Source organism: Chlorocebus sabaeus, chromosome 9 (assembly GCF_047675955.1).
Source record: "Chlorocebus sabaeus isolate Y175 chromosome 9, mChlSab1.0.hap1, whole genome shotgun sequence".
NCBI classification, from domain to species: domain Eukaryota; kingdom Metazoa; phylum Chordata; class Mammalia; order Primates; family Cercopithecidae; genus Chlorocebus; species Chlorocebus sabaeus.
In genome coordinates, this window is record NC_132912.1 from 14,995,438 (window position 1) to 15,017,953 (window position 22,516).

Below are 22,516 nucleotides of genomic sequence, written 5' to 3' on the forward strand. Positions count from 1 at the left end.
GAAAGCAGTTTTTCTTTCCACACAGATGGCAAAGTAACACTGGTGCACACATGTCTGAATACGCCTAATGAGACTATTTCGTGTTTTTTTCTCTAGGATGGCCGGGCTGGTGTGGTTGCAAATGATGCTGGTGACCGAGTTACTCCAGCTGTTGTTGCTTACTCAGAAAATGAAGAGGTACTAGTCCCCTCATTTTTGTACTTGTGAAATAATTTAAAATTACATGCATTGTAATATATATATATATATTTTTCAGATTGTTGGATTGGCAGCAAAACAAAGTAGAATAAGAAATATTTCAAATACAGTAATGAAAGTAAAGCAGATCCTGGGCAGAAGGTATGGAATCAAATGATACTTTTAAATATAGTAATAGAAACATGTTCATAAATTCTAAGCATAATGTGAAACTAGAAACAGCATAGTTTGTTTCTTCATTTTATGACTGAGTCATTAGAGAGTACCCCCAGTAGGCTGTGTCTTTTGATTATTAGTGTTGGATCTTCTCCAGTATGGGATTCACTCAGATGTTAGTTTCTTGCTGACAGGTCTGTTAGTATTGATAAATGCTAACATTCATTTAATTTTGGTAATTTGTGTCAGAGGTGGTAATTTGGATTGTTCACATTTTTAGATTTTTTTTTAACTGAGAGGATTTCAAAGATTTTGTGGGAATTTGAAGACTTCTCGATAATGTGGTTGAATTTTGCTGAATCTATTACAATTGTTCATAATCGATGTAGACACTATTGATTTTCTTCCTCATGATCTTTTGTGACACTTTCTGGGAACTAACTTTTCCATTGGACTTACAAATTTAATCATTAGAGTAACAGCTAAATTAACATCTTATGTAAGAATCAGATTAATCATCTGTTGTAACTTTAATTAGAAGATTAAAAGAGGCTTGCTTCCCCAGACTTCTGTCTCCTGAAATTATAGATTGCTGTAATAATTAGGGGTTTTCATTTTCACTACTGTAGTAATACTTGATAGAGTGTTTTTAAATTTTCAAAGTGCTTTCACATCTATTATTTTATTTAATCCTCTCAACATCCTTGTAAAATTGTCAAGGCAAATACTATCATTCCCTATTTATAGATGAGAAAATCAAGGTACAAAGAAATTTTTATCTTAGGTTAGGGGGTAAACTGGATAAGACTGCAGATCAGGTCTCCTCACCCTCTGCCCCAGGTTCTTTTCTTTCAACTTTGTTTAGTGAGAATGTAAGTAAAAATGTCCTTGTGTTGATTTAGAATTTGGATATTATAGATTAAATTTATACAGGTATCTCTTACCTGTTTATCTTATTTTGTATCTCTTACCTGTGTTCAATTAAATTGAACTTGATATTAATCTTTTTCCTTAGGATATTTATGCACTAAGCCAAAAACTATAGTTGTTTGGAGATAATTCAATATTTGGTGACAATAAACATATCCCCATATCCTTTTACCTGTTGACAAAGTACTGAGCATATTAAATATAAGTTGGTGTCAAATATTTTCAAATCATAAAGTGTAGAAAAAAGAATTGTAGATGGGTCTTGAAGCCTGAATCACTGAGCAGCCAACAATATATTTGTTTGTTTTTTTAAATTAAACTTTTTATTTAGAGAGAATTGAAGTTTCCTATGCTGCTGTGTAAGAAATAATACAGAAATGTCAAGCACATGACTGGATTCACCACCTCTCCCCTTGGTTACATCTTGCAAAACTATAGTACAGTGTCACAACCAAGATGCTCACATTGATACAGTCCAGATACAGTATATTTCCATAGATCTCTGCTCTGGTAGCCAACAATATGTTACCGTTTGTTTTATGCTGCTGTTTGGGGGCAGATGGTTACGGTAATTATGTGGCTTTCTTCTGCCATATTGTACAAAACTTTGTATTAGCAGAGCAACTTAAACTCACTTTTCTGGCCCATAGTGACAGTCTGATGGGTAACACAGAGCCACAGTGTGCTATGATTAGTGAAGACTGAGCATCTTTCAGATTGCTATACCATGGTCATGCTTGGACTCTAGAGTTAGCTGCCTCGTGGTCCAGGTGATTTTCCCTCCCAGCCCATCTGCTCACCAGACAAGGGTGATTTTTACAGATCCATTGTTGTACCAACTCTCAGCCACGAAAGCATTTGGCCCTTTTGTTACCAAGCCATTAGGTCCTTGGTGCAGTGTCTACCCTGGGTGAACTCCCGAAGTTGGGCTGTCTCAGTCTTGGCCTCATGCCTGTTTATGACCTACTAACAGGTAGCATCACTTAACTTGCTGCCAAAATTATCCTTACACCCTTCCTGTAACTCTCATTCCCCTGTGGCCTTCCAGCCAGAAATGCGGTCCTTGGACCTGGCTTCTCAGCAATTATCCCTGAGAGGGAAGATCCTGGAGATATCCTGAGAGCACACAGAGCTTCCCCACACCTTCAGACTTGCACCTTGCTGTCCAGAAGCTGCCCAGCCCTCCTTTCCAACCCACAATGGCCAGTGCCAATAGCAGTGCGGGCATCCGGTGGTCCAGACAGGAGACACGAACTCTTCTCTCCATACTAGGCGAGGCAGAGTATATTCAGCGCCTCCAGACTGTGCATCACAATGCAGATGTCTATCAGGCTGTGTCTAAGCGAATGCAGCAGGAGGGCTTCCGCCGCACCGAACGTCAGTGCCGTTCCAAGTTTAAAGTTCTGAAGGCATTATATTTAAAGGCCTATGTTGCCCATGCCACAAGTATGGGTGAGCCACCACACTGTCCATTTTATGATACGTTGGATCAGCTTCTCCGAAATCAGATAGTGACTGACCCAGACAACTTAATGGAGGATGCTGCTTGGGCCAAGCACTGTGATCAGAATTTAGTGGCCTCTGACGCCCCAGGGGAAGAGGGAACCGGCATTCTAAAATCAAAAAGGACTCAGGCAGCTGATCATCAGCCTATGTTGAAAACAGTTAAGGAATCAGATGAGGATTGTCAGCTAAGAATCAGTGACCGGATACAAGAAACCAGTGACCTCGAGGACTCCTGGGATGAATCCTCGGGTGCAGGTAACTCCTAAGCATGTGAAGGATTCGGGTCCCAGAGTCACATGGCTCTAAACAGCTGTGTCTGTTTGGATAGTGTCCTCTTCAGCATAGTTCCTGTTTCTGCCTCATTCTGCCCCATGTACCTTTTTAAAAACCTAATAGTAAGCTAAAGGGTTCCAGGTTTTCAAAAGCTATGCCCATGGCAACATAAGGTATTAGAACTCTTTAAACCTAGAAGAAGTGCTCTCTAGAACCAAACTAGTTCTGGCATTATTAATAATGGGTAGTTAGGAATGTGTAGGTCTAGAGTGGGTTGGATAGCTATGTACAAAGGGGTTCAGGAAGGCAAGGGAGAAGTTTTAGAGGTGAAATTAAACAGGTCACAATGTCCAGATTAAAGAAATGGATTCTTCCCAGTCCCTGGTGGAAAGAGGCTTTCCAGGAACAACCATAGGTTTATAATTTGTCTCAGCTCTGCTGCTGGCTCCAAGCATTCCCTTAGCAGGAATGTTCTCTTTGCAACATTGTTGCTTTGTTTTTCAGGGTGCTCTCAAGGGACCCCCAGCTACAGCAGCTCCCACAGCCTTTACAGAGGTGCAGTTGCTCCCTGTCAGAGCAGCCCCATGGCCAGACTGGGTGTGTCTGGGGAGCCCAGCCCCTGCACCAGCACCAGCCGCAGCACTCCTGGGGTAGCCTCCACACCGCAGACTCCAGTCTCCTCTTCGAGAGCTGGTTTTGTTTCTGGTGGGGATAGGCCCTTGACCAGTGAGCCCCCTCCAAGGTGGGCAAGGCGAAGAAGGCGGTCAGTGGCCAGGACTATTGCAGCCGAGTTGGCAGAAAACAGGCGATTGGCACGAGAACTCTCAAAGCGGGAGGAAGAAAAACTGGACAGGCTGATTGCTATTGGTGAGGAGGCCAGTGCTCAGCAAGACACTGCCAATGAGCTCCGCAGGGATGCTGTCATCGCAGTCAGACGTTTGGCAACAGCAGTGGAAGAGGCAACTGGTGCTTTTCAGCTAGGTCTTGAAAAATTGCTTCAGAGGTTGATTTCGAATACCAAAAGCTAGGAACCAATTATAAAAGGCTCTGTTTCCTAAACTGGTAGAAGTCTATTTTCCAAACCTGCCTTCTAAATCCCTGGCTCCTTTTCTATGTCCTCAGAAAAAAACATGGATGAACCATGTATATCCAGAAAGTACAAATATAATTGCTAATTCATTTTCCCAAGATTCTCCACCAAATGGAAGACCTTTCAGAAATGCCAGGGGTGGCCTAATAGAAAACAATGGAGCCATGTTCTAGAGAGCTGGTTCATCGTAGCTTTGTCACAGATGTGAAGCAGTTTACTTTACCTCTCTCCAGCGGTTCCCTCATCTGTAAAATGGGGATCAATAATAACTCCTGCCCTGCCTACCTCACAGGGTTGTTGTGAGGATCACATGGTTCATAGATGTGAAAGAGTTTAAAAGTTTAAAAGCACTGTACACATTTAAGTTATTAATGCATATGGCCTTGGCTGAGGTAAGGCACATTAGTTTACAAGATACAGGAGTATGGATGTATACTGTGACTTCATTGCTTGAATCTTTCTTTTGCTGGTCTAACTTGACTGCTTCATGGAGTTTGAAATCTTAATTTTTAAATTCCTTGTGTGGCTCATTAGACTAGTATAAGCACAACCTGTATTTGTACCTTAATCTCTTGTTTCCACTACTGTGTCTCTGACATATCTACTAGTAAGCACTCTTGTCAAACTGTCTTTCTAGCCTTCATTTTACTGGTTCTTAGTCTCTTATCAATATAAGGAAATAAGTGCCAGGGAGCCACCATAGTGTGTTATGGTTTACATTGATAATCTTCAATATAAAATATTGGCCATTTTATAAAATATTAAATGTATGTAAATTCTTTGCATTTCATATTATTTGGGTCCCTTGATATGCCTAAATTACATCTTGAAGTTTCGGTTGCCATTAGAACATTGTGGAAACAATTCAGATATCAGTTTCCAATCTGCTTTTTAGCTGTTTTCATTCTTTTCTGTTATTTTTTTGTCTAGTATGTTATACAGGGCAAGCCCTAGAAAACTTTCCTTTTGAGGAGCTTTCCAAGATTCCTTTTTCTCAGATGTTGTAGACAGAAGTTTATGTAGTTAATGGCATCTGGTGGAAGAGAACAGCTTTGTTTCCCTTTTAACTTTGGGAACAGTAGAGGATGGTGTGGATAAAGATTGCCTGCAATAGATGACTCCTTTTAAGCACTAGCCCTGAACAGATGAGCCTCCTCCCAACCTCAGACACACACTTTGGGAGAGATGAAGGTGATAAGCCACACTTCCGATTTACTCTAGAAGGGAAGACATTAATCTCTGTCATTAAACTAACTTAAAGCTTTTAGTGGTTTACTTAGTACTTTTAGGAATACAAATAGGAATCTTTGGGATATAAAAAGTTTTCCCATAATCTAGAAGTTGGAAAAAAAGAAAAAACAAAGAGTGGGCATGTTGGGGGAGGTTTTATTTTCTATTTTGCAGCCTCAAGTGCTTAGCTGAATGCTGGAAATGCACATGGGTGGAGAAATGGTCAGAGTAGCAGTGGGAACGTACCCAGAACCATGAGTAGACAGCAAGCAAGCTGCTCTGCCAAGCCAGGGGTGGAGGTGTGAGGCAGCTGGTGTGGTAGAATATGCTGGAATCTAGTTAGAATTCCTGGATTCAAATCCTGTCACAGTTTGTTTCATCAGACAAATCATTTGCCCTTTTCTATTATTACTATTTTTTATGTTTTTGAGACAGTCTCACTGTTTTGCCCAGGCTGGAGTGCAGTGGTGCAATCTTGGCTCACTGCAACCTCTGCCTCCCAGGTTCAAGCGATTCTCCTGCCTCAGCCTCCCAAGTAGCCGGGATTACAGGCGTGAGCCACTGTGCCCATCTAATTCATGCCTCAATTTCTTCATCTCCAGATTGAGGGATTTGTACTAGATTTTTTTTTTTCTAGTACCTTTCAGCTCTAAAAAATTTTGAAATAGCATAATAAAAGGCAAAAAGAAAATGAAATTTTAATTGTAATATTTTCTGTCACAGCAGCATATGTATATTTGAAATACTGGTAACAATTGTAAGGTAGCATTCTCTGGTATTAATATTTATTAATATGCTCATGAACTTCTAAGCACCACACCAGACATACAGACTCTTTGCTTTAAAAGAGCATATACTTAAGGCATTGAAATGGATACAGCTATATTCATTGTCTCAATTGTCTTAGGCTATTATATGGAAAGATATATGTCAATTATAGGTAGGTAGGTAGATTTTCTGAAAAAACAGAAGTACTTGACGGAGAGTTAGGCCTGTATTCTATAAATCTATTAATGGTAGCAAAGTGCATAAGACAGGGATTTCTTTGAGATGAAAGGAGTGCTGAGGAAGAGAAGTGGAATTGATATTTGGATGTAGTATTGTGAAATTCAATGGGTAAAGTAACCCTAATGTGGGAATAAAAGTCAAGGGAAAGGTTTTGAATAAGTACACAGGAAAAGAGGCTAAAATTATTAAGGGGAGGAAAACTGCAATACAGGGAGACAGTGTGTAAGGAAGCAAGCCAGGAATCTGCCTATGTGGTAGACCCAACCATTACTACCTGAACCCCCTTAGAAAAGCGTTTCCAGCATTCCATAACTCAGGTTCCTCATTTATAGAGTGGGAAACTCATAATTGTCCTACCTACCTCACAGGGGTGTTGTGAGGATCAAAGGAACAGATGAATGTAAGAGCACTTTCAGATGTGTAAGGCACTGTCATGTAACAAGTGGGGGAAAGACTCGAGCACATTAGTGCTGGTGTGTGCCAAGCCTGTGGGCTGTTGACCATAAGGGATATTTAAGAAGAAGGAGGAAGAGAAGATGGCATTGCTAATAAAGGTTGTGAGACACAACCATAGGATTAACTGCCTCCTCAAGTCCATCATGTAAATAAGGTGCTACGTATACCAACTTCCCACCACCTTTGTTTTTCTGTTCAGTAATCCTGGTGTGGACAAATAAAGTTTTCACTTGTATGTAGTTACGGATCAGTCCACTACTTTGTGATGATGTCTGTGGTTCTTTGTTGCCTCCATTCTTTGCTTTCTCCTCTGCTAAGTGTCTTGCCTGTCTGCGGCCCATGGAGCTATATGTGCTTTCTGTCTTCAGAGGACAGTGGCCCTCTTTATACGGCAGTTGAGAAATAATTTTCCATTTCTAAGAGTTCTGCAAATTCTGTAAAATATCTTTCCTGGCAAATTATCTTGTCTGGGTGGTAGACAGCCTACACATAACAGTATAAATTTTTCTGGTTGACTTAAATTCTAAAGAAAACAGAACTAGAAAGTGTCATGCTGAAATTCTAATATTGGTGCAGAACCCACCATGAGCACACTTTATCTTTTTTTCCTACTCCTACAGTGTTTGGCATATAGTTAATATTAAATACTGAGTTTAGGAAAAGGAAGAAGCAAAGAGTTTAATGGAAAGAATACTAAACTTTGTATTGAAGGTCTGGGTGCCAGCCAGTTATGCCATTAATTAGCTGTGTGACTTTGGGCAAGCTAGTTAGTTATCTCCTGTCCTATTGATATTTTAGGTGATAGAGAAGGAAGTATGAGGAACCTGAAAGTATTCCAGAGTCCAAAGCCAAATTAGTCCATTTTAAACCCCTTTTGTCTGCCTCTTAACAAGTTAAGGTCTCCAGATGCTCTGTAACCCTTCAGCAATTAGCCACTATTAATTTTCAACTTATCTTATTAAACAAATAGAAGTCACAGCTCCTTGGAAGAAGGGTTTAATGGAAGGATACTAGTCTATTTTATCTTAATTTCTAGATGACATTAAGCCAGAATCAGATTTCTATCCCTGCTCAAGGGACAGAAGTACTGTGATCATTTACAAGATGAGTGGGAGGCAGCCTGGTAAAGTATGAATAATAGTAGTCTGATAGAGAAGACCTGGGCTCATGTACTGACTCTGCCCCTTGTTATCTTATAAGTTATTGCCCCTCTCTGAAGCTCTTTTTCTCTAAAATAATACCTGCCAAGCCCACCCAATTAGGTGTCGTGAGGATAAATTGAGATAATGTACATGAAAACATTTTGTAGTCTGCATAAGTTGCTTAAATCTGTTTATATATGCATATCTATAGTACTCTGCACCTTTCTATAAACAACATTCATAGTTTGCTCAACCTTTTGGTTTCTGGAGTTGGTGTGTGTTCAGAAACCAAGCAACAAAAGATGGTCTTAGCTACTTTGGTTTGCCCTTAGTTTGCAACTTTCTCATCTCAGTGGTTAGGTCTTCAGAATCACAGGTGTGAAACTATGATATAAAATCATGGATATTATAAAAAGTCACCTCAAAATATATAGCATCTATTAATAGCAAGGCCAGAATACGAAAGCTATTTATTTTCAGATGCAAAGATCAGTACTTTAGTAGAATTACTATAACCCTTATAAATACTCCATTTCTATCTTCTGTAATATTTGAAGACTTAGTGTTAAGCAGCTTAATAACTTTGTTAATATTTTAATATTTGTTCAGTGATATTGAGAAATATAGTCTTCTTTAAACTTTATATATCTACAATACTTATTTTAATACTTAGCTATCTTTATCTTTCTTTATGGACAGCTCCAATGATCCGCAAGCTCAGAAATACATCACGGAAAGTAAATGTTTAGTGAGTATGGTTCTATTATTGCTTCCCTGTTACACGGAGTAATTACCAAGGTCATAACATGTAATGTTGATTTGAAACTTTGCATTTTTATTAAAATTTATTTAGCATAATTATACTTTATTTTATAGGTCATTGAAAAAAATGGGAAATTACGATTTGAAATAGATACTGGAGAAGAAACAAGATTTGTTAACCCAGAAGATGTTGTCAGACTGATATTTAGTAAAATGAAAGGTATTTAGCAAAAGATATCTAATAGTTACCTTTAATAATCTTTTGAAAGTTGACCTTAAAAAAGAAAAGTTAGAGGTATTTTTAGATCCTGGGAGAAACAGAGTGATTGAACGGATAAGTAAGGACATATAAACTGTAGACCTGGTTGGGGCACTAATTGACTATGTGCCCTTGATGACTTGCCTTCCCTGACTTTGATTTCCCTATAAGTCATATAAATGGATTAGGCCAAATAAGAGTTCAAAACCTATTTAGTGGCCAAGTAAGCTTGGTGAATAGTGGCACTTCAAGATTGACAGTATTCTGTGAATAATAATTTAGGCAGATTAAGTAGGTCTGCTTTTATTAGCAGTTCAGAGAAAGGCTCTGAGCCGAGTGGTATTCTGTCGAACAATTTGGGAAATTCTGGAATAGATTGTTTATAAGGCTCCCTTCAGCCCTGTAATGATGTTAAGAACTTGGGGGATGGAAGGCAGTCTTTAAATGTAGAGAACTAACATGACATTGTGTCTTCACACATATGCGTTAGGAGCTTATTCTCCATGGAGTCAGTCTAATTTAGAAGATGGTTGATACTGAAGCCTAAGAGCCAGGGTCTTTGGAAAGCTGATTCTGTGTCCAAAAGATATCACCAAAACCACCAGAAGTGCTGCATGATTTAAGAGCGCAGAGAAGAAAATTGACATGGGGGCAAGCAAGTGAATTGGGAAATATGTTTAGTGGGATCTTTGTCATAAATTAATAAACCTCAGAAAGTATCACTTGTCATTTTTTTCTGTCATCAGAATTTTATATTTTTTAATATGCAGAAACGGCACATTCTGTATTGGGCTCAGATGCAAATGATGTAGTTATTACTGTCCCATTTGATTTCGGAGAAAAGCAAAAAAATGCTCTTGGGTAAGTATATGGGGTTTATCTTACTGGCTTAATTAAAGGAAATACAAAATCACTATATAGTAAAAGCTAACATTATATTTGAAAGTACCTTAGGCAATAAAATTGTATTTGTAAATAGTAAGGTAATGATCATTAATATGTTTGTTTTTTTTTTTAATGAAATGCCAAGAGTCTGGGTGTGGTGGCTCAGGCCTGTAATCCCAACATTTTGGGAGACTGAGCGGGGGCAGACCACCTGAGGTCAGGAGTTCGATACCCACTTAGCCAACATGGCAAAACCCTGTCTCTATTAAAATACGAAAATTAGCTGGGCATGGTGGTGCCGCCTATAATCCCAGCTATTCGGGAGGCTGAAGCATAAGAATCGCCTGAACCCAGGAAGTAGAGGTTGTATTGAGCCAAAGTCGCGCCACTCCACTCCAGATTGGGTGACAGTGAGACTTCGTCTCAAAAAACAAAAAAACAAATGCCAAGAGAACATAAAATTAAATATGGTGTACCCTCAGCTGTTTTGATCAGAAACATTTTAAATTACCTGGTTAAATTGACATTTATGAATCTCTTTGACTAGTTTTCTGTAATTAAGGTTTATGTGGGAATTACATGTGCAGTTTTAGAAAACGTTTGTGATTATTTCTTCACCTTAGATCTTAATCTAAACAAAAAAGTTATAGTTTTTACAGGTCATTATGCAAATGTATTGGTATGCTTTTATGCCTTTGCTGTGCAGGATAGAGTTTCATACAAGGTTCTGGGCGTTGAAGTTGCCTCTGAGGCAGAGAATTGCCTTATTTATTTTTAAAAACTGAACACTAGATTAAAGAAATTGGAAAATTTTCAAGTGTTTTATAAATTTGTCTTTCTACAGTTTTTGCATAGGCATTTTTTCTTTCAATAAATATGTATTCATTACTGTTTAAGCCACACTGTATTGAAGGTTGAGTAAACAGAGATAAATAGGACATGGTTTCTGATGTCACAGAATTAACAAGATAATTATGATACAGTGTGGCAAGTACTTTGAATGGGGAAGTTCTGGATAGCATGAAGACAGGACACCTGTCCTAGACTCTGAGAGCCCCAAAAGACTCTCGTCTTTTGAACTTTTTTTTTTTACATGGACATTTTTGAGAGCTTTATTTCTCTTACTCAGTATATGTGCTTTTTCCTTGCTTTGTCAAGAATATGGGCTCTGAAGATTACAATTTTAAACAAAGTGATCTCTTATAGTCATTCATTTGTTTTCTATATTCTTGCTTCTAAAGATCATTATCCTTCATGTTCTACTTATGAAATCTTAGTAGCTTTTGTATTGAATCTTTAGCAGAGCATTTCTAAAAATGTAGAATTGAACATGTGATAAATTAAATTCATTGAAAGCAAATTGTTCACAGAGAAGCAGCTAGAGCTGCTGGATTTAATGTTTTGCGATTAATCCACGAACCGTCTGCAGCTCTTCTTGCTTATGGAATTGGACAAGACTCCCCTAATGGAAAAAGGTAAAGGTCATATTTGAAGTTTTAAGTTTTTTGAGTGCAGAAAACATTTTAGATTATAGCGATTGTATCAGTAAAGATTATTATGTAATGCAGTGGTTCCCAACTTTTCTGGATGGAAAAACAGACTCTTTCCTAGAGTTTTTCAAGTAGTTGAGAAAGATGTCCTAGGAAAGCACAGGAAAAACATAATGGGAGAGAAGATTGAGCTTTTATGCCCTTGTCGTATTGCCCTCATTTTGTCCCTTTTTTGAGGGAAGATTTGAAAATTCTAGGCCTGGCCAGTTTCTAACTTAAGCTACCACACTGCTGATTTTTCTGCCAATTCCAGTTATTAGACATGTTTGCAAATAATAGATACTGTTATATACATTTGACAGGGCAGGAGATGGGAAATTTAACATGAGGTTTTGAGACTTCTTTTAATGGTGAAATACTCGAACATACTTATCCCTAATATAGCTGTCAATATGTCTTAATAGAATAGATAGTCGTTCAACTTTAGAGAAGTTAATTCAGATGCTGTGTTAATTTTACGTAACTGTTTCACCTCATTATTCGTATCTCCCAGTTAAGTAAATAAATATGTGTACACCATGAGGAAATTATTTTTAGATAAATGTGAGAATATCAAATTATGAGTTTTAATACATGGGGAATCGGGAATTAGCTCCTAATTTTGCATATGTAATATATCTACGGAACATGCAATTGCAGTAGTAACTTGCATAATATTAACACATAGAATTTCTATGTTCAGTTCTCTTAAAATACACTATAATCACAAATCTCTTGATTTACTTTGAAAAGTTCGTGTTTTGAACTCCTTACTCAGGAGAATACAGTTGTATCTACATGACTAAGTAAAAAAGAACTTTGATTTGGATGCAGAACGTCTCGAATCTAGGCTTGATTTGTCAATAAGTGACTGTAGACAACTTAGTTATTCATCTGAGATTTTCCGTTTCCTCATTTGTAATTTAAAGGGATTAAACTAAGTGACTTCTGATATCCAACTTAGTTTTAAAATGTTACTCCCTGATAACTTTATCTTCTCTTGAAGCAATATTTTGGTGTTTAAGCTTGGAGGAACATCCTTATCTCTCAGCGTCATGGAAGTTAACAGTGGAATATATCGGGTTCTTTCAACAAACACTGATGATAACATCGGTGGCGCACATTTCACAGAGACCTTAGCACAGTATCTAGCTTCTGAGTTCCAGAGGTGAGTATTAATGGCCTGAATAATACCTTCTGATTGAGGTTTTCCTTCAGATATTTTATTTTTTTTCCTAATTTATTTTAAGTTATCCTGCTGCAAAGCAGGATGTAGTTTTTTTCATTGCTTGGAAACTGGATATTTTCATATCTAGAGTTATAATGTCCTGTCCAGGCAATTCAGAGGCCAGGCTGCCTAGTGCAGTGTGCTTGGATTTTTCACTTAGTGTAAAGAGACCATCAGATACTGAACTGCATGAACTTGGATTTTAATTCTTCATGTGGTGCTCTTCTGTCTGGATAAAGGAGTGTATAGGCACTGAGGCTTCATTGCCTTCTGAACAGTTTTTAAAAGTTTGGCTCTGGTGAAGATTGCATTACATTATCTTCATATTCCAGTAAGTTATTGTCTTAGAGAGTATTTATCTTAATTACTCATCTGCTGCTAGGAATATTTCAGTCTTGTTACTGGGTATAATTACTCCAAAATTCTAACCCTTTTGGATGTTACAAAAGTCAAATATGTAAAGGTTATACTTCGGGTATTGCTGCTCTAAAAAAAAAAAAAAAGTAATTGAAATGGTATTTTAGCCAGTTTGACCTAATTGGTTGAAGAAGTCTTGAAAAAGTCATAATGTCTCACTTGTTTGATAAAGATCTATATTGCTTTTTGTTATAAAATAGATGTTGTTTAAACAAAGTCATTCATCACTAGTAAGTAGTTTTAAAAATGAACTCATATGGGAGATAGTGGAATGTAATTTTACATATTTTGTTGTATGTGTCAAATTTATGTGAAGAAAGACTTGTAGGGTTTTTTTTTTCTTTCTAATGCTTGACAAATAATTTTATGCCATTAAACAGTGATTGTGCTGTGATTATAAAGGGTAAAATAGGAGACTTTGACACAGTTACATAAATCTCCTTTAACCTCTGTGCCTCACCTGGAAAAGGGTGATATCTACTCTACTTTCTTCAGAGTACAGCCTATTATTACAATTACATAATGCAGCAGTTCATGGTTATGTAATATAGCAATTCAGAGTATTAAGGAAATTGGTACTTCATTTTTCTTGAGGTGACCCCTATAATTGCACAGAGTGTTTTAGGAAAGTTTAGAGGGATTCGAAGAGAAATACTGAAATCTGGAATAAAATATTGTTTCACTAATTTATTATTTATTTATTTTATTTATTTATTTATTTAGAGACAGAGTTTTGCTCTTGTCGCCCAGGTTGGAGTGCAGTGGTGCAATCTTGGCTCACTACAATCTCCACCTCCCAGGTTCAAGCGATTCTTCTGCCTCAGCCTCCCAAGTAGCTGGGATTACAGGCATGCACACCCAGCTAATTTTGTATTTTTAGTAGAGATGAGGTTTCGCCATGTTGACCCTGGTTGATCTTGAACTCCTGACCTCGGGTGATCTACCCGCCTCAGCCTCCCAAAGTTGGGATTACAGGCGTGAGCCACCGCACCTGGCCTGATTCACTAATTTATTATTGTTTAATAAGGATTATCCAAATTCTAGTTACAATATTGTAAATGGCCCAGTAATTTTAAACCTCAAAGGCTATGTTTTTAATTTAGATCCTTCAAACACGATGTGAAAGGAAATGCGCGAGCCATGATGAAATTGATGAACAGTGCTGAAGTAGCGAAACATTCTTTGTCAACCTTGGGAAGTGCCAACTGTTTTCTTGACTCATTATATGAAGGTCAAGATTTTGATTGCAATGTGTCCAGGTAAAACTGAAGTTCAAAAAACTTTTTAAAAAAATTCCAAGAACATGTTTGTTTAGGTATAATTTTCTTACTTTGGGTTTTTGTTTGTTTGAAATTTGTCAACCATCTATAATGTCTTTACTTTTGGGGTCCAGTTTTTGTCAGACTAAATAGCTGTTACCCGAGTAATTACATCAGTTGTGATTGCTTGCCCTGTTATTTTATGGCTACAATTAGGAGTGTGTGAAGGCATCCTAGAACCTTCAACCTAGATCCTACAAGTGATAAAGTACGAAGGGAGGAAGTGCTATAGTCTTTGTGTTGCGTATTTGCTAATAATAATGATACAGCCTATTCAGACCCCTCAACAACATAATAGGTGACTTGGAAGCATAGTGAAAATTTCCACGTCTGTAGGATCTTATTTTTTTTTAGGATTCTAGTGACTGTATTTGGTTAAATTCTCTTTTCATCTGTTTAGTTTAGCTTCTTCATTTTCCCCAGGCCTTCATGAAGACTCTAGATCTGCACTGCCCAATAAGAGAGCCACTAGCCACCTGTGGCTGCTTAAATTTAACTTAATTAGGATAACATTAAAAATGCATTTCCTCAGTAGCATTCGCTGCAGTTCAAATGTTCAGTAGTCATGTGGCTAGTGATTGGCAGAAAGGTCTGTTGGACAGCTATGCTCCAGATCTTTGAAGAAAGAGTTCAGGCTACAACTCAAAAGATAGAAAAGGCATTGCATTGAATTAGAATCTCTTTTTGGATAGAGTATGTGTATTTTCCTAGTTCCAGAATTCCTTAGGATTAAGTTTGTCCATGTCCTCGATATATATTTGCTTTGTTAATCAGTAATTAAGAAGGAAATGAAATTTATAATTTTTCATTAGGGAAATTTTTCCTTTGTCACAAAGATTTCAACCATAAAAGTATGCTTTACTATCTATAAGGATTATAGATATTAATAGAGAGATAACATTAATTTTTAAGCCATTCATCTGCATTTAAGAAGTTCTGTATGAAGATTAGGGAGTACATTTTTCATGACTACAAATTTTTCTTAAAACTTTGTTACCTGCCAGCATTCAAGTTTCTCAGGGAGTACAGAGGGACTAAACTTATGTACAACATGGTCTCAAACTGTCAAGGAAAATCATTAGAAATAATTTTTAAAGTTTTAACATATAAAAATGACAACCTTTCAAATGATGGTTTGACTAGGTTCAATAGGTTTATTGTTGGGAATACTATATGCTGGGTATGTGTTTTTAGATTTTTTATTTTTTGGAAGCTTATAAGTAGACCATAAACAAGATGGGCTTTCACTTGAATTTGATTTTATCTTCATACATATGTAGGTGAATGACCTAGACCCTCCTCTCTCCATGATATTGCACCACTCTTACCTAATACCTTATTCTGATGGTAAACCTGTCATTCAGAGAATTATCATATTAAGTTTGGCATTACTCTTCACAAGAAAAGGAAAAGTGATATTTGTTTGATTGTACTGAGCCCTGTTTTGTCTTTCTCTTGTTTCTGTGTCTGTGTGTTTCTCTGTGTGTGTGTGTATGTGTGTACAGAGCAAGATTTGAACTTCTTTGTTCTCCACTTTTTAATAAGTGTATAGAAGCAATCAGAGGACTCTTAGATCAAAGTGGATTTACAGCAGATGATATCAACAAGGTAATGCTTTTACATTTTTCTTAGTTATTTTAGGTATAGTTTAAGACTTGGAATTTAGGAAATAGCTCTTGGTACTGAAAGAATATGTTTATGCATTTAAGTATTAGATTGTGTTAATGAATAAGGAAAAATTGATGAAATTTTGATTAATGGCTCTGGTGAACTCATTTTTGTATATTCAGTTTCCTAGCAAAACAGAATAATTCCTTTCCAGTGTATTTTTTATATGTAAGCATAGATAGAGAGATATTTGAATACTTACTATGTGCCAGGCACTGTTTCCAAGAGTTCTACACATATTAACTTGTTCAATACTCACAGTAACTCTGAGGTAGGCATTATCATTTATCCCCAAGGTAAGCACTATTATTTATCCTAGTTTTGTAAGTGAAGGCACCAAGGTACAGAGATTAAGTGGCTTCCTGAAGATCACATGGTAAGTAGTAGAGCCAGGATTTAACCCAGTATCGTTCCTGTGTCTACTCATAACTAGTATACCAGGCTGCTTCCCACTCTTTGCTTAGGAACATATTTTTAGACTTTCTAAAAAATTCAAATGTTTAGTATTTTCTTTTTTTCCCAAAATTATTTCTCTTCATTGAACATACTCCTTTTATCCATTTAAAACGAGCCAGGTGCAGTGGCTCAAGCCTGTAATGCCAACACTTTGGGAGGCCAAGGAGGGAGAACTGCTTAAGCCCAAGAGTTCAAGACTAGCCTTGGCTGTTTCATAGTGAGACCCTGTCTCTACAAAAAAAAAAAAAATTAGCTGGGCATGGTGGTGGGCGTCTGTGGTCTCAGCTTCTTGGGAGGCTGAGGTGAGAAGATCACTTGGGCTCAGGGGGTCAAGGCTGCAGTGAGCCATGATTCCTACCACTGCACCCCAACCTGGGGACAGAGCAAGACCCCATCTCAAAAATAAAATAAAAATAAAATGTATATGATTTTTAAAATTTTCATTATTAAAGAAGTATTCATGTAAGAAAATTCAGAAAATACCAAAAGGCAGCTATATTTCTAACTCGTGTAACTTCTATGCATAGGTGTGTTTGCTAGCTATAGTTTTGTGAATTTTTTTAATAACAGTTCTAATTCTGTATGTACAGTTTTGAATTTTGCCTAATTTATATAATATAACCAATCCCCCTCCCCCATATTACTATAGTCTTTATAAACACAATTTGGAATAGCTTGCTAATGTCCGAAAAAAGGAAACGTGCTGTAAATTTTTCACTGTGGTCCTGTCGTAGACACCTGGGTTTGGGTTTTTTCCTCCCCTGTAAGAGAATGATGCCTTTCTTTATACAGAGGCGTTTATCATATTTAGGATTATTCCTTAGAGTAGATTCCCAAAGTAAAATACTAGGTCAAGAATAAAAATAGCTTAAGACTATTTTTACCTCAAGTTACTTTCCAAAAGAATTGAATTAACTAATATTTCCATCAGCAATATATAACAGTATACGTTTTACTATAGCCTTGTCGACACTGAGTTATAGCATTTAAAGATAAATTTCCAATTGACTCTTGAAAAAAGATCTTTTCACTTTATATTTCATTGGCTACTAGAGTATTTTCTTTTTTCTTTTTTTTGAAACGGAGTCTCACTCTGTCATCCAGGCTGGAGTGCAGTGGTGTGATATCTGCTTACTGCAAGCTCCACCTCCTGGGTTCATGGCATTCTCTTGCCTCAGCCTCCCGAGTAGCTGGGATTGCAGGCGCCAGCCACCATGCCCAGCTAATTTTTTGTATTTTTAGTAGAGACGGGGTTTCACCGTGTTAGCCAGGATGGTCTCGATCTCCTTACCTCGTGATCCACCCGCCTTGGCCTCCCAAAGTGCTGGGATTACAGGTGTGAGCCACTGCGCCCGGTCAGAGGATTTTTCTTAAATGTTTATTTAATTTTGTGTCTCCTTGGTGTAAATTTTTATCTCATATTATTTGCCTATTTGATCATTTAAATCTTTTTTTTTTAAACTTGTGCAAATACTTTACATAATTGGAATATTAGCTATCATGTACAGCAATCTTTCTTTGAGGCATTTACTTCGCTGTTTAGTTTTGGTCCTGCTAGGGAAGAGTGTGTTTGACTTACTCTTGATCTTTGACTCTGTTTCCTGCAGCTGCTTTGCTTGGATGTATGGCAGATATGAAATATACTTTTCTTTTAACTTGTCTATAGTTTGACAGTTTTATGTTTTTAGTTTTTTTGATGTCTGCTATGTTGTGACAAATATTTTTTGTAGTGTAGTTCAATAAGTATGTGTGTGTGTGTGTGTGTGTGTGTGTGTATATATATATATTAACACAATGTGGCAGGCATTTTGCCAGGTGTTTGAAGGCTGGGAGGCAAGTCATATGATGTTAGTAAAACAGTGGTGGAAGGTGCAGGGCTTGGAGACAGACCCACCTAAACATGAAGCCTCATGGTTCTAATAGTTCTAGACTGGGCAAAATTCTTCATTTCCTGAGCCTTACTTTCTCTTCTTATGAGAGTGATAATATTTACCTTACAAGTAAGTATTGTAAGTATAACTTACTCTATAGGGTTGCTACAAGGGTTAAATGAAATGTCTGTGGCACAGCCTGTTGCATATCATGACAAATAAGCATCAGTTCCCTTTCTTACTCAATTGGTCACAAAGCCCCATCATTTCATTATCACCTCATAGTCCAATTCTCAGTCGCTTGAGTTGAGGCGGAATAGTTTTAGGTTTGAAAATGTTGTTAGAGATTCCCTCTCCAGATGTTTCTAAGACACAGGCTTTTGAGAACTTAATAATATGAAATTGTCTTGTTAGTGTGTTGACCTTGGTACAGTGAGAAAACAACCCTCAACGCTCAGCGGTTTTCTGCAACACTTAGGTTACAGGTGGGCAGCTGCAGGGGGCTGCAGGTCTACTGCTGGGGCTCTTTTCCACTTCCTATTCTAGGACCCAGACCACAGGAGCAGCCGCCTGGGCCTCAGATGAGATAGGTGCATGTCGGTGCGTGCACATTTAGTGTCACAGTGGGTAATGTCAGTGCGTGCACATTCTGTCACAGTGGGTATGGCAGTGCGTACACATTCAGTGTCACAGTGGGTATGTCAGTGCGTGCACATTCAGTGTCACAGTGGGTATGGCAGTGCGTGCACATTCAGTGTCACAGTGGGTGTGGCAGTGCGTGCACATTCAGTGTCACAGTGGGTATGACAGTGGGGCAGAGAGATACACCCGCCTACCAAGTTGTGGGAGTGAGTCGGATGGGTAATCCTCTTACGGGGAATGGGGAGTGAATGATGGGGATTTACATGTATTAAAACATTTAATCCTCACACAAGCTCCAGGAGGTAGGCGCTTTTATCTCCATTTTCAGATGAGGAAACTAAGAGGTTTCCAGAGAGGTGAAGTAATATGCCCCGCAGTTATGAGGCTGGCACTTACATGGTGAGGCAAGGACCGGAACTCAGGCTGCCTGTCTCCATCACCCGTGCTCTTCATGCTTGTGACCATTGCCTTCTCATTTTAGTACCTGGGGGTCTAGTATGAGGAGAGTTTGGCTTTTTTTGAAAGAAATTCTCTTATCTTTTGCTTGAGGGGGACAGGTTTCTGGTCTGAGAGCAGAGAGCTTCAGGGTTCCTACTCTTGAATGTGCAGACTTTTCCCTTCTTCCCTCTTGTTTTCAGCACCATGCCCCACCCTGGTTCGTGCTGTATCTTTGTATCTAAGTTCTATCACTGTGTGTTGACGACCTCCCTCCCTGATGTGGGAGAAGGTGCAGGTGGCCACCTATTTAGGTGAGGGGAGCAGCTGGCGGTGGAGGCCGGTGCAGCCACTCCACATGTGTGTTTTCCAGCCCTTGTGTTTTCACTTCTGTGCTTCACCCTCGCTTTCTGTGGTGGTTGGTACCTGGAATCCTATGCGTCATACTGCCCTGCCTCTTTTCAGTTATCTCAAACTTCATCTGAGTTACCTCTTGCTAGCTTCCAAAATTTGTTGAAATCTCAAACTCAAGATTTCTCTTCCATTTATTTTGCCTTTCTGTCTTTATACCTTCTTAAATCCCTTTGTTGTCAGCTTAGTGGGCTTTTGTGAAAGGGAGCTTAGATAAATGAATGTGGTTAATCCCTGTGTTTTAACCAAGCTCCTGGGTTCTATAGCTGCAATTTTAATAGCTTCATAGTATTTCATTGCATTGATGTACCATCCTTCATAACACCCATTCTGTATGTTGGATGTGTATGTTATATAGTCTTTGTAACTCAGTGGATGTCCTCAATTTCTTTAGGATAAAATTCAAGAGTAAATCCTAGATTTTAAGACTTTTAGTATTTGTTATCAAATTGCTCACCAAAAAGCAATTTACTTTCTGAGTAGATGTAAACCTTAATTGTTAACATTGCAATTTTAAAGTTCTCTTTGTTTACAGTTCTTTTCTCAGAGAGCTTCAGAATTATTTTTTTCAACTTACATAAAGTCTCACTGTTATTTTGACATAGTTGCATTGTTTATAAAATAACTTGGGATGATGTAATAACTTAAGAGTATTTAGTTTCCTAGTCACAAAGTTGGTGTCTATTTAAATCTTCTTTAATACTTCCTTGTTTTCTTAATATTTACTATTAAATTATTGCTGAGTGTTATGGGATTATTGCTCTTGTGAATGACATTTTTTAATACTTTAGTTTTCTAATTTGTTTTTGCTGATAAACAAGGTACCTGGTGATTTTGCTTATTTATCTTACATTTTGTCACTTTGTAAACTCTTTTAATTATTGATTTTTAATGGATTCTTCTGAATTTCCTAGGCATACATTCAAACTTATTTTACTGATTAACCCACAAATAATTATTGAGCACACCTATTCTACGCTAGGCAGATTCTAGACACCTGGGATACAGTAGTAACTATGGCAAGGTCTTTGCCTTCATAGAATGAACAATATAGTGAGGACATACAGGTAATATGAATCAGATAAAGTAATGCCCAATTGTGATAAATATTATGAAGAAAATTAAGCAGGATAAGGGCCTAGCTGGTGACAGAGGGTGATTTTTCAGGTCAGAGCCCCCTCTGAGGAGGTGGCTTTTGATCAGAGTCCTGAATGAAGTGAAGTCATAGAACAAGCCATGTGAATATCTACCAGTGTCTCAGGCAGAGGAACAGCAGGTATAAGTGTGAGTGATGCCTGAGGAGCAGCAGGGAGGGTAACACGGGCCAAATTGAGTGAGCCAGGGAGACGGTGGACAGAGGTGAACTTGGCAAGGAAGCTAGGGCCCAGATCCCCAGAAGAAGCATTCAGGCCTCAGTGTGAAGGGTTCACTGTAGATCGACGTAGGGGTCTGGATTTGGGGAGAGGGGTCTGGGCTAGAGACACATTTGTTCACACATGTGCTCTTTAAAGCTGCGAAACTGGACAAGTGTACCCACGGGGGAAGCACAGCCACAATAGAGAAGAGATCCCAGGACGGGATCTTGGGACAATTGCAAGCCAGAAGGGCATCTGGCATAGGGGATTCCGGACCAGCCAGTGAGAAGGAAGAGAACCAGGAAGACAGGCCAAAACATGTCCTTAAGGAAGGGAGAGAGCAACTGCCCTGTGATGCTGGAGGTCTAGCAGGTTGAGGCTTAACCTTCTTCAGGATTGACCCTTGGACTTGGCAATGTTGAATGGCTGGTCGGAGCAATTGTAGGGGAGCTGTGGAGAGAAATGCCTTACTGGAGCGGGTTTAATATTGAATGAATGGTGAGGTGTTGGAAACAAGTGTAGACAACTCTCAAGTTGTGTTACAAGAGCAACAGGAAAATGGGGTGTCTGGGGGTGCTGGGAGAAGATATATCTGTAAGTGGAAAGACATTTCTCTAATATGTGTCCCTTTTGTTTGAGACTCTGTCCAAAAAAAAAAGTAAGTTCTGATGATAGCAATCAAATATCAAACAAACAGAAGCCCAGGCTGGAATGCTGTGGCTCAGTGTCACATCACTGCAACCCCCGTCTCCCAGGCTCAAGCCACCCTCCCGCCTCAGCCTCCTGAGTAGCCGGGACTACAGATGTGTGCGTATTTGATATATTTTTTAGAGACAGGGTCTCTGTATGTTGTCCAGGTTGGTCTCGAACTCCTGGGCTCAAGCAGTCCACCCATCTCAGCCTCCTGGAATGCTAGGATTACAGGCATGAGCCACTATGCCTGGCTAGAACGTAAATATTTTTGTGAATGCTGGACTTCCTTCTTTTGTTGATTTTACTAGGGGAATACTATTAAACTGTTACCAACAAACATTGATTACTGGTAATTGGTTTGAAATAGATTTTATCGGCTGGGGTCCGTGGATCACGCCTGTAACCCCAGCGCATTGGGAGGCCAAGGCGGGCAGATCACGAGGTCAAGAGATCGAGACCATCCTGGCCAACATGGTGAAACCCCATCTCTACTAAAAATACACAAATTAGCTGGGCGTGGTGGTGCATGCCTGTAGTCTCAACTACTTGGGAGGCTGAGCCAGGAGAATCACTTGAACCCGGGAGGCGGAAGTTGCA

At 38.5% G+C, this 22,516-nt stretch overlaps 2 protein-coding genes across 3 annotated transcripts in view; both read left to right on the forward strand.

The window, feature by feature from the left end:
- The window catches only part of HSPA14 (heat shock protein family A (Hsp70) member 14), a 31,979-nt gene that overhangs the window by 1,466 nt on the left and 7,997 nt on the right, over positions 1-22,516 (forward strand). The window contains exons 2-10 of the mRNA XM_008002339.3: positions 97-177; positions 257-339; positions 8,689-8,737; positions 8,866-8,971; positions 9,781-9,871; positions 11,266-11,370; positions 12,431-12,592; positions 14,173-14,328; positions 15,894-15,996. Of these exons, the coding sequence (XP_008000530.1) occupies positions 97-177; positions 257-339; positions 8,689-8,737; positions 8,866-8,971; positions 9,781-9,871; positions 11,266-11,370; positions 12,431-12,592; positions 14,173-14,328; positions 15,894-15,996 (936 nt within the window). The remainder of the gene's footprint in view (positions 1-96; positions 178-256; positions 340-8,688; positions 8,738-8,865; positions 8,972-9,780; positions 9,872-11,265; positions 11,371-12,430; positions 12,593-14,172; positions 14,329-15,893; positions 15,997-22,516) is intronic.
- MSANTD7 (Myb/SANT DNA binding domain containing 7) lies at positions 161-8,737 on the forward strand. Of its 2 annotated transcripts, XM_073018744.1 has the most exons (3): positions 161-177; positions 257-339; positions 3,568-8,737. In XM_073018744.1, exon 3 carries the CDS (start codon positions 3,648-3,650, stop codon positions 4,089-4,091), a length of 444 nt encoding a protein of 147 aa, XP_072874845.1. In that variant the 5' UTR covers positions 161-177; positions 257-339; positions 3,568-3,647; the 3' UTR covers positions 4,092-8,737. The 2 variants fall into 2 exon arrangements, with proteins under 2 accessions (XP_072874845.1, XP_072874844.1); XM_073018743.1 differs by lacking the exons at positions 161-177; positions 257-339 and adding an exon at positions 2,377-3,045.

Excerpts from the sequence above, each read along its gene's own strand:
- MSANTD7 (XM_073018743.1), top strand. The coding sequence starts at position 2,484 with ATGGCCAGTGCCAATAGCAGTGCGGGCATCCGGTGGTCCAGACAGGAG. Across the intron at positions 3,046-3,567 it reads GGATGAATCCTCGGGTGCAG|GGTGCTCTCAAGGGACCCCC; the intron begins GTAACTCCTAAG and ends TTTGTTTTTCAG.